The 11,988-nt window shown below is 57.6% G+C and overlaps 2 protein-coding genes and 1 long non-coding RNA gene across 10 annotated transcripts in view; 2 read left to right on the forward strand and 1 right to left on the reverse strand.

Annotated features, from left to right (window-relative positions):
• On the forward strand, positions 1–9,331 carry PKMYT1 (protein kinase, membrane associated tyrosine/threonine 1). Of its 8 annotated transcripts, none has more exons than XM_070567036.1 (10): positions 1–252; positions 641–748; positions 1,410–1,498; positions 4,705–5,212; positions 6,153–6,646; positions 7,345–7,451; positions 7,587–7,759; positions 7,846–8,003; positions 8,876–8,974; positions 9,060–9,331. In XM_070567036.1, exons 4-10 carry the CDS (start codon positions 4,862–4,864, stop codon positions 9,169–9,171), a joined length of 1,494 nt encoding a protein of 497 aa, XP_070423137.1. In that variant the 5' UTR covers positions 1–252; positions 641–748; positions 1,410–1,498; positions 4,705–4,861; the 3' UTR covers positions 9,172–9,331. The 8 variants fall into 8 exon arrangements, with proteins under 8 accessions (XP_070423137.1, XP_070423141.1, XP_070423136.1 ...); XM_070567040.1 differs by having other exon boundaries at positions 8,876–8,962; XM_070567035.1 differs by lacking the exon at positions 1,410–1,498 and having other exon boundaries at positions 22–252.
• Positions 8,538–11,988, reverse strand: part of PAQR4 (progestin and adipoQ receptor family member 4) — a 4,329-nt gene continuing 878 nt past the window's right edge. Inside the window, exons 2-3 of the mRNA XM_008521168.2 lie at positions 10,745–10,966; positions 8,538–10,593 (exon numbers count right to left, since the gene is read on the reverse strand). Coding sequence (XP_008519390.1) covers positions 10,160–10,593; positions 10,745–10,966 — 656 coding nt within the window. The 3' untranslated portion in view covers positions 8,538–10,159. The remainder of the gene's footprint in view (positions 10,594–10,744; positions 10,967–11,988) is intronic.
• The window catches only part of LOC139074799 (uncharacterized), a 16,831-nt gene continuing 16,267 nt past the window's right edge, over positions 11,425–11,988 (forward strand). Inside the window, exon 1 of the long non-coding RNA XR_011524593.1 lies at positions 11,425–11,528. This is a non-coding gene — a long non-coding RNA (uncharacterized lncRNA). The remainder of the gene's footprint in view (positions 11,529–11,988) is intronic.

The raw sequence follows: 11,988 nt of genomic DNA on the forward strand, positions 1-11,988 counted from the left end.
GCCGTCCGCCGGGGAGGGGGCGGGGAAAGGGGCGTTCCTGGGCGGGGCCTCGAGGCCGGTTTGGAATTTTTGGCGCGAGCCACCTCCGCGCGCGTTCACGGGCCGTTCCTCCTCCGGAGAGTCGTCCCGCCCTGCTGTGAGGAGCCGTCGGCCGCAGAGCCCAGCTCGTCTGACCGCCCCAAGGGCTCCCGCGGCCTCCGCCGACCCAGAATCTGGGAATTCGCTGAGCTGCGCCCCGTCCGCCCGCCCCAGGTGAGCCAGACCCGGCGCTGAGGGCTCTCGGGCGGGACCGCCCACCCCTCCTCGCTCCCGGCAGCCCCTTGCCCCCTGACAGCCCCTCCCGGATGATCCGCAGCCCCCAGCCCCCTCCCTCAACCCGCTCCGACAGCCCCACCCCCTGTCGGTCGGGGTCCCGCCTGCCCCCCGCTAACCCCTCCCCGCGCCAGCCCCGCCCACCTGCCCTCCGGCCGCCCGGCCACTGCCCTGCCCTCCTGTCCTTTCCGGCCCCTAGTCCCCGTCCCCTTTCACCGGGGAACCCCTCTGCCTCCGCTTTACTCGTCCCTCCGCGGGAAAAGCCCGCCCGCCTTCCATCTACAGCCCCTCCCCCGTGACAGCCCGTCTCCTCCGCTCTGTTGGCCAGGGTTTCCCCACGCCCGCGGAGGCGAATCGGCGGCGGCCCTGCCCCGGAGGAACTCACAGTCTAGCGCGGTAGACCGTGGTCAGCAGGCGTGTCCGGCCTAGTGAGAGGGTGAGGCCCCTGAAAGCTGCGGAGGTCATCCCGGCCTCGCCTCTGCTCAGGGCCACCCCGGATTCACCCGGGAGCCCCTTCTTCCACCTCCCCCCTCCCACTCCCAAAGCTATCTGGCCAGGCCACTGGTGCTAGAACTAAGTGACACTGGGATGGTCTGAGAACTGGTTTAAGGTGCAGGTACCTGGTGTCCCCGAATGTGCCAGGACTGGGCCTGGAGGCTGTACTTATAACCAGGGCCTCCGGGGAACCTGATAGCCTGGTTCTTCACTTCCAGAAACCCCTTGGATGAGATTCCTGAGGTGAACAGAGGCAGAGGAAGCCCTGCCCGCTCCCCCCATGTAGGGCGAGTCTTCCAGGCAGGTCCCCCGTCGGGGTTCCCCCTCTCCCCCCTCACTCTCCCAGGACCTGCAGGGCTCTCTTCAGAGGACTGCTCCCTCCTGTTCCAGTTCCTGCCGCCCCTTGTGCTGGGTATGGCATCTGTTGATACACTGTAGCTTCCTCTCAAAATTGGACTCCTCTCCCCCTTTCGTTTCAATTATAACATTATAGCAACTCAACATCCTTTCTATTCCAACACACAAAATCACTTATAACTGCAGAACCAGTGTACTTTGTGTTTTTTCAACAACTACTCAGAGCGTTATTTATTATATAACAGGTAGCATTTATTGAGGGATCTGCATGCCAGACGCTGGGCTAAGCCTTCCCTGAGGTCAGTCGTACAGGTCCACAAACCCCTGAGGCCAGGTGTGTATCAGAATTCAAAATGTCTTCAATTTTAGAAAGCCAGTAGGGTGCATATAACATGGGTCTGGGACATCATCCCGTTATCAAACACATTAATGTTTCTGTCAAAAAATATATGAATATTCACACTTAGAGGGAAAACTAGATCGGGTCAGCTTTTTCTGCCAAATGAGTTTTGTGTGTAGATATCCAGGTGTCCCGGCACCCTTTACTGAGAAGACTATTCTTCCCCACTGCATTGTTTGGGTACCCTCGTCAAAATCAATTGACAATAAATGTGAAGGTTTACTTCTGAACTCTGTTCTATTCCATTGATCTATATGTCTGTCTTTATGTGAGTACCACACTGTTTTGATTACTCTAGCTTTGTAGTGTTTTGAAATCAGGAAGTGCGAGTCCTCCAACTTTCTTTTGACTATTCTGGATGGAGTGAATTTCCATATGAATTTTAGGATCAGCTTGTCAGTTTCTGCAAAGAAGCCAGCTGGGATTCTGGTAGGGATTGTGCTGAATCTGTAGATCAGTTGGGAAAGTATTGCCATTTTATCTATATTAAGTCTTTGGATCTATGAAGATGTAATGTCTTACCATTTATTTAGATCATCTTTAATTTCTTACAGAAGCTGAGGGAAGAGAGGGAAGCAAGTATGTGTGTATAATGTGTGTTGTATTGACCTTCTTCTTTGCGCCTCTGGTTCTCTTCATTTGTTCCTGTGGGTTCGAGTTTCCATCTAGTGCTGTTTTCTAGTCCATTATAGCTCTGCTCTTATCCGCCTCCTTTGTGCTGTTATTTGCAAGTCAATTACATTGCTCTGTGTTATATGCTTAACAGTACAATTATATACATATTGTTTTATACAGTTGCTTTTTAAATCAACTAAGAGGAGAAATATGCATTTATATTGTCTTTTACTGATGCTCTTTATTTTTTCGCGTAGATTTGAATTACTGTTTGGGATTATGTGCTTTCAGCCTAAAGAACTTCCTTTAGTTTTTCTTGTAAGGCAGGTTTGTTAGCAATGAATTCTCTCTGCTTTTGTTTATCTGGGAATATCTTTATTTTGCCTTTGTTTTTGAAAGATACTTTTGTTGGGTTTGGATTCTTGGTTGACAGATTTTCTCCCCAGCACTTTGAATATGACATCCCACTTCCTTCTGGCCTCCATTGTTTCTGATGAGAAGTCAGCAGTTAACCTTATGGGGGGGGGGTGCTTGTAAATGATGAGACATTTTTCTCTTGTTGCTCTCAACATTTTCTCCTCGTTTTTGGTTTTCAGTACTTAAATATGATGTGTCTATGTGTGCATCTCTGCATTTATCCTTCTCGAAGGTCATTGACCTTCTTGGCTATGTCATTAGGTTTTTTTTAAATCACATTTGGGAGTTTTCAGCCATTATCCCTTAGCATACTTTGCCTGCTCCTTCTCTTCTCTCCTTCTGGTGCACCCGTTATGCATGTGTTGGCATACTTAATGGCATCCTACATTCCTCTGAGGCTCTGCTCCTTTTTCTTCATTCTTTTTTCTCTGTTCTTCAGATTGCATAATCTCTATTGATCTATCTTCAAGTTCACTAATTATTTCTCCTGCCAGTTCAAATCTACTGTCGAATGCCTGCAGTGGATTTTTTTCATTTCAGTTACTGCACTTTCCAGACTCCACAGTTTCCATTTGGTTCTTGTCATAGTTTGTCCCATTATTGATATTGTCTCTTTGGTGAGATGCTGTTGTGCCTGCCTTGACTTGTTTAAGCGTGGTTTCCTTTACTTCTTTGATCATGTTTACAGTGCCTACTTTGAAGGCTTTTTCTGTCAAATCTGACACCTGCTGCTTCTTACAGGAAGTTTCTGCTGTCTGTTTTTTTCCTGTGTGTGGGTCACACTTTCCTGTGTCTTTGCATATCTTATAATTTGTTTGTTGAAAACTGGACGTTTTAGATAATATCTTGTAGCAACTGTGGATACTGGTTCCTCACCCCACTCTGGGGCTTGTGACTGTTGTTTGCTTGTTATTTGTTTAGTGACTGGCTGGACCATTGTAGTGACGTCTCTCTTCACTGCAGTGTGGAGCCTCTGACATTGCTTCTCAGAGGGCCCAGCCTTGGCGTGTGCACGGTTACCCTGGGACGCCAATGGTTTTAGGGGGGGCTTTCTTTGTCCTTTCCCTGATCATACCCAGCTGTTAGGCCCCACCACTTGCTGGCTGGTTGCTCTGTGTCTTTTTTGACAATGCCCTGGGGCATCAATTACTCCATAGACTGATCCAATTGAATTCAGTCTCCTTTAACAGGGTAGCTTTTGAGTTCAGTGTTTGAGGTTTGTTCTGACCCCAGGAAGCTCTTAGCTATTCTTTCCCTGGTTCTCTCTGGCAAACCAGCTGGCCTATGGTTTAGCTTGTTGCTGATGGAGGTACCAGCATCCCCCTATTTGCCTACCACCAAGATCTCCACTGAATTGAGAACAACTTTAGACTTCAACTTCACACACTCTGTTTCAAATGAAGTCAGTTTTTTAAAGGGAGAGCTTCGGAGCTCTCTATTTATGAACTGCCTCTCCCCTGGGCAGAATCTCTGAGCTGCAGCCTGGGAGCTGGGCCAGGGACCGTGGTGCCCAGCTGAGTGGCATCACTGCCTTAGCGTGCGGGTGTAGCCTCTGGCCTTCTCAGCCTGCCTCTCCCAGTGTGAAACCTCCTTCCGAGGCAGGAGCTGGGGCTGGAGCCAGTGGGCTCCAGTATTCCCAGCCTGCTAGACCTGAGGTCGAGCCTCCGCCCTGCGAGGGGGTTGGTGGAGGAGGGGCCCGCTGTCTGTTGCTGCGCTCAGCTCGGCTGGGATTTAGCCTCTGCCACTCAGCTGGAAGTGGAGCTCCACGAAATGAGTTGTAGCACCACAACCATGAAAGAGAAAGTGAGAAAGAAACTTTTAGAATTCAGACCTTCTTTTTTCCTTTGGAATTCGAGATAAGGGATGGTGGGCCTGTGTTACTGTCTCCCTGGTGCAGTCTGGGAAGAGGTTACATATTTGAAGGCCCAGCAGCTGGCTGTGAGGAGGCAGGGCTGTATGCCGGCAGACCCTGCCTCGGTGGAACCTGGGCTGGACTGCGGGAGCCTCCAGCCCAGCCCCGTGGTCTCAGCCAATGTGTCTGTGACCTCCCGGCACAGAACTGCTGTGTGCAGATGTGTATGTATTTTTCCTCTGCCTTTTCCCGGCAGGTGCTCGTGTCCCCAACGGCCTCCATGTTTAAAGCAGGACGTGCGTGCAGAGTAGACGCGGCTCCCTTCCACAGCCCCTTGGGGGCCACAGGCCCAGGCGCTGTTTGAGTGGACACACTGTTCTGTCCTCTGCCCCCTGGGGCGTCCTGTGCCGGCCATGCCTGTGCCCACAGAGGGCACCCCGCCACCCTTGAGTGGCACCCCGGTCCCAGTCCCAGCCTACTTCCGCCACGCAGAACCCGGCTTCTCCCTCAAGAGGCCCCGGGGGCTCAGTCGGAGCCTCCCACCCCGGCCTCCTGCCAAGGGCAGCATCCCTCTCAGCCGCCTCTTCCCCCCTCGGCTCCCGGGCTGGCAGCGGCTCGAGCCCCGGAGAGTGTCGTTCCGAGGCGAGGCCTCCGAGACCCTGCAGAGCCCCGGCTATGACCCGAGGCGGCCAGAGTCCTTCTTCCAGCAGAGTTTCCAGAGGCTCGGCCGCCTGGGCCGCGGCTCTTACGGAGAAGTCTTCAAGGTGAGTGGGGGGACAGCTCCCGTGCCTGTCTGGGGCCCCCTGCATTCCCCCAACCTGGATGGCACAGCATCTTGGGCAGCCTGTTCCCTTTCTCTGCCCTGACAGCCTGCCTCTCACGGGTGGACAGGCTCCCCTCCCTGGTGCTTGATTCGGCTGCTTTCTCATCCCCCCCAGGCCTGTCCGAGGGCCCCCTCAGTGCACACTCTCCCTCGGTCCAGGGCCTGGCACACCATGCTGGAGCTCCTGGCTGCCATCTCTCCTCCCACCCTGGAGCCAGCTGCGCTGGGGTCTTGGCAAACCCTGCCCAGCCGCTGTAGCCAGCCCCCCGAGGGCAGTATACCCCCTGTCCCGCCAGCCCCCAGGCCAGCAGGCGCTTAGGCTACACCCTCCATGCCACCTTTATTTTACTTAAAGTATATTTTCCAATCATTTGTATTTCCTTTAAATGGTAGTTTTCCTTACACAAGTACTACATAAAGACAATTTTGTTATTAAAAAATACAAACAACATAGACCCCTCAATCAGCTCTCCTTCTCGGTGGAAACCACTGTGCTTCTCAGGTGACCATCCTTCCTTCCAGACCTTTCTCTATACATCTCTAGAATGGACGATATAGAGACAAACCCATTCTCTTTTCTACACAGCAGATCATACTGCCTGTGTTGTTCTGTACCCAGCATTTCTCACTCATTGCGTCCTAGAGGCCGTCCTGGATCAGTGCTCAGAGGTCCACCCCACTTCTTCCTGCGGTCGGTCTCTGGCGAACCAGCCCCAGGGGGAGGTGTGTCCAGTTTTGCTGTTACACGTGCAGGGTCTCTCTAAGGCAGATACCATGCTGCGCCTCCTGCACACGGGAAATCTTAATAGAATCTGCTGGATCATCCTCCTACATGGTTGTGCCACCTCCCACCCTATCTGTGGGCTCCACTTCCCTTCCAGGTGCGCTCCAAGGAAGACGGTCGTCTTTATGCAGTAAAGCGCTCCATGTCACCATTCCGGGGCCCCAAGGACCGGGCCCGCAAGCTGGCCGAGGTCGGTGGCCATGAGAAGGTGGGGCAGCACCCGCGCTGCGTGCGGCTAGAGCAAGCCTGGGAGGAGGGCGGCATCCTGTACCTGCAGACGGAGCTGTGCGGGCCCAGCCTGCAGCAGCACTGTGAGGCCTGGGGCGCCAGCCTGCCTGAGGCCCAGGTCTGGGGCTACCTGCGGGACACCCTGCTTGCCCTGGCCCACCTGCATGGCCAAGGCCTGGTCCACCTTGATGTCAAGCCTGCCAATATCTTCCTGGGGCCCCGGGGCCGCTGCAAACTGGGTGACTTTGGGTTGCTGGTGGAGCTGGGTGCGTCTGGAGCCGGTGAGGCCCAGGAGGGAGACCCCCGCTACATGGCACCTGAGCTGCTGCAGGGCTCCTACGGGACGGCGGCGGACGTGTTCAGGTGAGGGCTGGGACGTGGGAAGCCTTTGGTGGGGTGGGGAGGAGGGAGGGTCAGCAGAGAGAGGGAAGACTATCCTAGGCCAAAGTCAGGAAGACTTGGCTCCAGGCTGGGAGACGTTGCACTGCGCGGGTGGCGGCCCCACCCTCTAGTTGAGGGGGGTCTGCAGAGGCTGGCTGTCTAAGCAGCAAACCCTCTGGAGCCACTTAATGTAGATTCACCCATCTCACCACGCCTCCATAGGAGGGACTATTATCGCTCCATTTACAGGTGACCAGGCACAGGGGGGTTACAGGACTCGCCTGCCCGAGGTCCACAGTTAGCAGCTGGTGAGCTGGCTTCCATGAGTCATGCTGGTAACCACTGCTCTGCCTCTAACAGCGGTTGGAATCCAGCCATATCAACCAGAATGCTAATAGCCACGGGAACCACAGTGACTGTCCAGTGGGGGGTGGTGGGAGGACTCACCACTGGGGCATGTGGGCTGTGCTAAGCATAGTATCCATGCACCATGATGTGGTCCCCATCATTGGCCCTGCAGGGGCCTTTTCAGGGCCCTGAGCCCCTCCCCCACTTTCCCAGCTCATGGTAGAAGACAGCAATCCTTTCCTACCCTCTTCTTGGGGGCAGCCTGGGGCTCTGGGGTCTGTGTCCCGAGGCCGAACCTGCTCTTCTTCTGTCCCTGTCTCCGTCCCTCCCAGTCTGGGTCTCACCATCCTGGAAGTGGCATGCAACATGGAGCTGCCGCATGGTGGAAAGGGCTGGCAGCAGCTGCGCCAGGGCTACCTGCCCCCTGAGTTCACTGCCAGTGAGTGGGGGGCAAAGATGGGCGGGACATGCTGCCACTGGGAGGACAGGCTCCTGTGGGAGGGAATGGCTGGCAGTGGTGGACTGCTGGGCTCAGGGCCCAGTCACCCCTGATGTGGCCCTGCCCCACGGACAGGCCTGTCTTCTGAGCTGCGTTCTGTCCTTGTCATGATGCTGGAGCCTGACCCCAAGCTGCGAGCCACAGCGGAGGCCCTGCTGGCCCTGCCTATGCTCCGGCAGCCACGGCCCTGGAGCGTCCTGTGGTACATGGCTGCCGAAGCCCTGAGTCGAGGGTGGGCCCTGTGGCAGGTAAGCTGGGCGAAGGTGACAGGCTGCCCCGCCCTGCTCCCGGCCCCAGGGTCTACCCAGCTTCCTTCGGCCCCCTGTCCCCACAGGCCCTGCTGGCCCTGCTGTGCTGGCTCTGGCACGGGCTGGCTCACCCTGCCAGCTGGCTGCAGCCTCCGGGCCCGCCGGCCACCCCACCTGGCTCGCCGCCCTGCAGCCTCCTCCTGGACAGCAGCCTTTCCAGCAACTGGGATGACGAGAGCATAGGGTGGGTGAGATGTGGACGAACATGGACGGGGATCAGAGGAGATGGGCTGTCATCGTGGCCAAACTCCACACCCGAGACCCAGGACCCATAGAGATTAGTGGTGAACCGAGACTCCTCCCACAGACCTGGCCCCCATCACACCCCGGGAAGGGACCCAAGGCTGGTGTGGCCTGGCCTAGTTTGAATGCAGCTGTTTCTTCTAAGCTCAGCACGTGGGACGGCCGCTGTGCAGAGCCCAGCAGAGTTGGCAACTTCACACTTAGGCACTGCCACACAGGGAGCAGCGCAAGGGTCCTGGCTCCCACCCCAGTACCCCAATAGAGGCTGCCAGTGCCCAAGGACAAGGCCTTGTTCTTCCTCTCAGGGGACAAAGCCCTCAGAGCCTGGCAAGCCACCCCCGTGACCCAGAAGGAATTCCTTAGTCCCAGGTGCCTGGTGGCCAAGTGAGAGGCTATAATTAAGAAACTGCTGCAAAGGAAAACCACATGCTCGGGGCGGACGGCTCTCAGAGGAATCACACCATTAACCCAGGCCTTACGAAATGTCACCCCGTCACCATGGGGGCACTTTATAGCAGGCACGAAGTGCCAAACAAGCTTCATTTACCACAAGTTCACATCAAAGCCAGCTCTGTTGAAGCCCATGTGTTCTGAGAACAGAGGTAGCCTTTGAGCTTAATCAGGTGGCCTTTAAAAGTTGTGAAAGTGCACCACGCTTCTGTTGTCCCCAACTGTGGCCCCTTGCCCTTGGCAGGAGGGAGCCTGGAGCCTGCACAGGGACCAGGTTGGCCTTGCTGCTCTCACCCAGCTGTGGCCTCCCTGTGCGCTCCTCACTGCTTGACACCCCACTTCTCTTGCCAACCCTGTGTGCAGGCCCTCACTCTTTCCAGAGGCTGTCCTAGCCAGGGCTGCCGGGACCACCTCCACCCCCTGCAGCAGCTCCCCTGCCCCCCGAAGCAGGTACACACTGAGGTGAGCAGGACCAGGGTCCAGGGGCTGCGAAGGAGTGGCTTTTGGATCCTGAATGTCATTTCTCTCTCTCTTCCCTTCCCCCCAGGGATGGCCTGGACCTAAGTGACACTGACTCAGAGCCCCCTCGGGGCTCCTTCCCCTCCTTTGAGCCTCGGAACCTCCTCAGCCTCTTTGAGGACTCACTGGGCCCAACCTGAGTCCCGGGGCCCAGGCCTGGCGCTTTTAACCTTTTAGCCCCTCCTCCCTTCTTCCCAGAGGCTGAGGTCCCTCTGGGAACTCCAGTGGTCCCTTCTTCCTGGCCACATCTAATAAAAGGTATTTGAATCTTGGGAGCACCCAAGCTTGCTTGCGTGGCAATACAGCATTTCCTGCCCCTTTTATTGTCATCACCTGGAGTCTGAGACCCCCCAGGATGGGCCGAAGCTGAGCCCTGCTGCAGGGCCCTGGGGCCCCAGGCTGGCAGACTGCAGCTGGGAGCCACTTCCTGAGCAGGGCGTCCCCAGGGGGTGGGTGGAGCCTTCAGAGCATGGCAGTCAAGGTGGAGGGTGGGCCCTCAGCCCAGTAGGGCTGAGTTCAGGGCCACTCAGCTCTACGTCTATGCCAGTTGCCTAGAAAAAAACTGGTCCTGGGATAATGGTTAGTCTTGCTGCCCAAATTCCTCCCTCCATAGTCTCTGGACAGAAGGCAGAAGGGTTGGGGGAGCCTCAGCCTACTGGGAGGGTTGGCCTTCAGGGCAGAAAGTGGAGGTCAGGAAGCATGGGCTGGAGGCTGGGCCCAGCACCTTTCGAGGTGTCTCATGGGAGGGTCTGAGAAGGGGCAGGGTGGGGTGATGGTTCTGGGCTGGCAGGATACCCACTGTTAGAGAGAGACATGAGCCCAGAGTCCCTCTGGCTCAACCCTCACAGGTCACAGAGGGTAAACTGAGGCCTAGAGAAGGAAAGGTTTCCTTCCAGCCTCCACAGGAAGACAGAACCCTGGGGGAAGGCGGGGAAGGGAAGCTGGAGTTCCAAGGCCAGGCAGGAAAGGCTAATCCACAGGAAAGAAGGGATCAACAGGCTCCCAGGTAGGAAGTCCTGTTTGCTGGAAACATCCAGGGAGCCAGCTCATTGTGGACCAGTAGGAAGGAAGCACAGTGGTGTTGGCCCTAGAAGACTGGGCAGGCTGGCCTGGCGGGTAGGGGGTGGCTCAGTCCGGTGGGCAGGCGTGGCGGGCAGCCCAGAGCAGGTCGGGCACAACGCCGGCATGCAGCTGGAGGATGGAGCCCACGCTGAGCAGATGCATGATCTGGTGCGAGTTGCCCCAGTAGTCGAAGCGGCCAGGCCCCCAGCGCTCTGGCAGGCGGGCCACGTTCACCAGCCCCCCAAGCAGTGCCAGTGCATCCATGCGCAGGTAGCAGGGCAGGGAGCCAGGAGCTCCAGAGCCCAGCCCCACTCCCCGGGCCCCAAACACCAGGAGGCGGGCACTGGCCTGCCAACCAAAGGCACGGAGCCGGGCACTGGTGGAGGGGGCGGTGAGGGCCCGCCAGCCAGCCACACCTGACAGCACGGTGTAGCCCACCAGGGCAGCAGGGCGCAGCCAGGGCCTGCAGGCCAGGGTGCAGTGGATGATGGGCAGGGCCCCTGCACAGAGGAGAGAGGCAGGAGAGGGCGCATCAGTGTGGGGGTCAGCCTACCCTTTCACCCAGGGCTCACATGAGCATCCCCTGCCTCCCCTCCCCAGTTGCCCCCCAGTTCCCATCCTTCGAGCCCCCTCCCCCATCCCTTGGCTCACCAAGGGTGTTGACGAGGCAGACTCCACACATATCTAGGGCAAGGAGCCGGGTGTACACAGGGCTGCCCCCTTGGTGGCACATGAAGAGGTGATAGAGCACAGAGCCTGCTGGGGGTGCCAGGCAGGCCACACAGTGTGTGCCCCACAGCCAGCCGTCCTTGCCCAGCTGACCCCAGGGCATGGTCATCGGCAGTAGCACAAGGAAGCCCAGCAGGGCCAGCCCTGGGGGAGGGAGACAGTCACCGGTGAGAGCACTTCAGCACTGGGGGCAGATCACGTTCTCAGAGTCCAGTCTGGAGACAACACCAGGGCTGAGAGCAAGGCAGGTCTTGACAACGCCGTTAGCCGACTCTCCACTGGGCCTTGGATAGAGGCCGGCCGTGGGCTCTCTGTAACTTACTTGGCAGAGCTCACGATGTTCTGGGAAGTAGAGACCATTGTCCCCACTTTGCAGGCGAGGACACTGAGTAGCCTGCCCCAGGTGACCCCAGCAAGTAAGCGATGAAAGCAGGATGGAGCCTGGACAGTCTGACTCCCCCTGCTCTCAGCCCTGCAGCCACATCACCTCTCCTGAAAGCAGGGGTCCCCAACCCCCAAACCTGGCCTCTGTGTGTCAGCAGAAGCCAGAAGGAGGCGTCACCCAAAGCTGAATTCTCAACAGGACATGTGGCAATAATGCCAGATTCCAGAGCTGCTTAGCGTGCTGTGCCCAACCCCTATGTCCTCTCCGCTCCACAAGTGACCAGAGAGACGGAGGTTTCAGGCCTTTTTCTGTTCCAGAAAGGTGAGGCCAGGCAGGGGAAGGGGGCTGAAAGGAACTTGTTCTGTCTCGCCAGGCACCTCCTCTGGGAGCTCTGTTCCTCCCAGCCCAGCCCTCCAGGGTCATGCCTACCCGCTGGTGCCGGCCCTCTGGCACTGCCCTCACAGGGGTCAAAAGGCAGACACAGCAGGCTGGGGCCCCCGGCTGCCCTCTTCGAAGGGTCTGGCCAGACCACCGTCCCCCAGTGGGGCAGGTACCAAGGCTGGGCCCAGCTCGCTCAGGGCCCCTCTCTGGCTGGGGCAGGCCAAGGACAGTCAGGGCTGTGTCAGCAGAGCCCGGCGGGACGCGAGGAGGGGCCCGGCGCCTGCGGGGGGCGGGGGGAAGGAGCCGCCACCAGGCGGAGCCTGGTGCATGGGTTGCTCCGGGCGGGGGCGGCAGGGTGGCCGCGCGAGGAGGGGCCGGAGCCTGGCTTCTCCTGGGCTCC

This window comes from Equus przewalskii, chromosome 12, assembly GCF_037783145.1.
Source record: "Equus przewalskii isolate Varuska chromosome 12, EquPr2, whole genome shotgun sequence".
NCBI classification, from domain to species: Eukaryota; Metazoa; Chordata; class Mammalia; order Perissodactyla; family Equidae; genus Equus; species Equus przewalskii.

Excerpts from the sequence above, each read along its gene's own strand:
- PKMYT1 (XM_070567036.1), top strand. The coding sequence starts at position 4,862 with ATGCCTGTGCCCACAGAGGGCACCCCGCCACCCTTGAGTGGCACCCCG. Across the intron at positions 5,213-6,152 it reads CTTACGGAGAAGTCTTCAAG|GTGCGCTCCAAGGAAGACGG; the intron begins GTGAGTGGGGGG and ends CTTCCCTTCCAG. Across the intron at positions 8,975-9,059 it reads CGAAGCAGGTACACACTGAG|GGATGGCCTGGACCTAAGTG; the intron begins GTGAGCAGGACC and ends CCTTCCCCCCAG.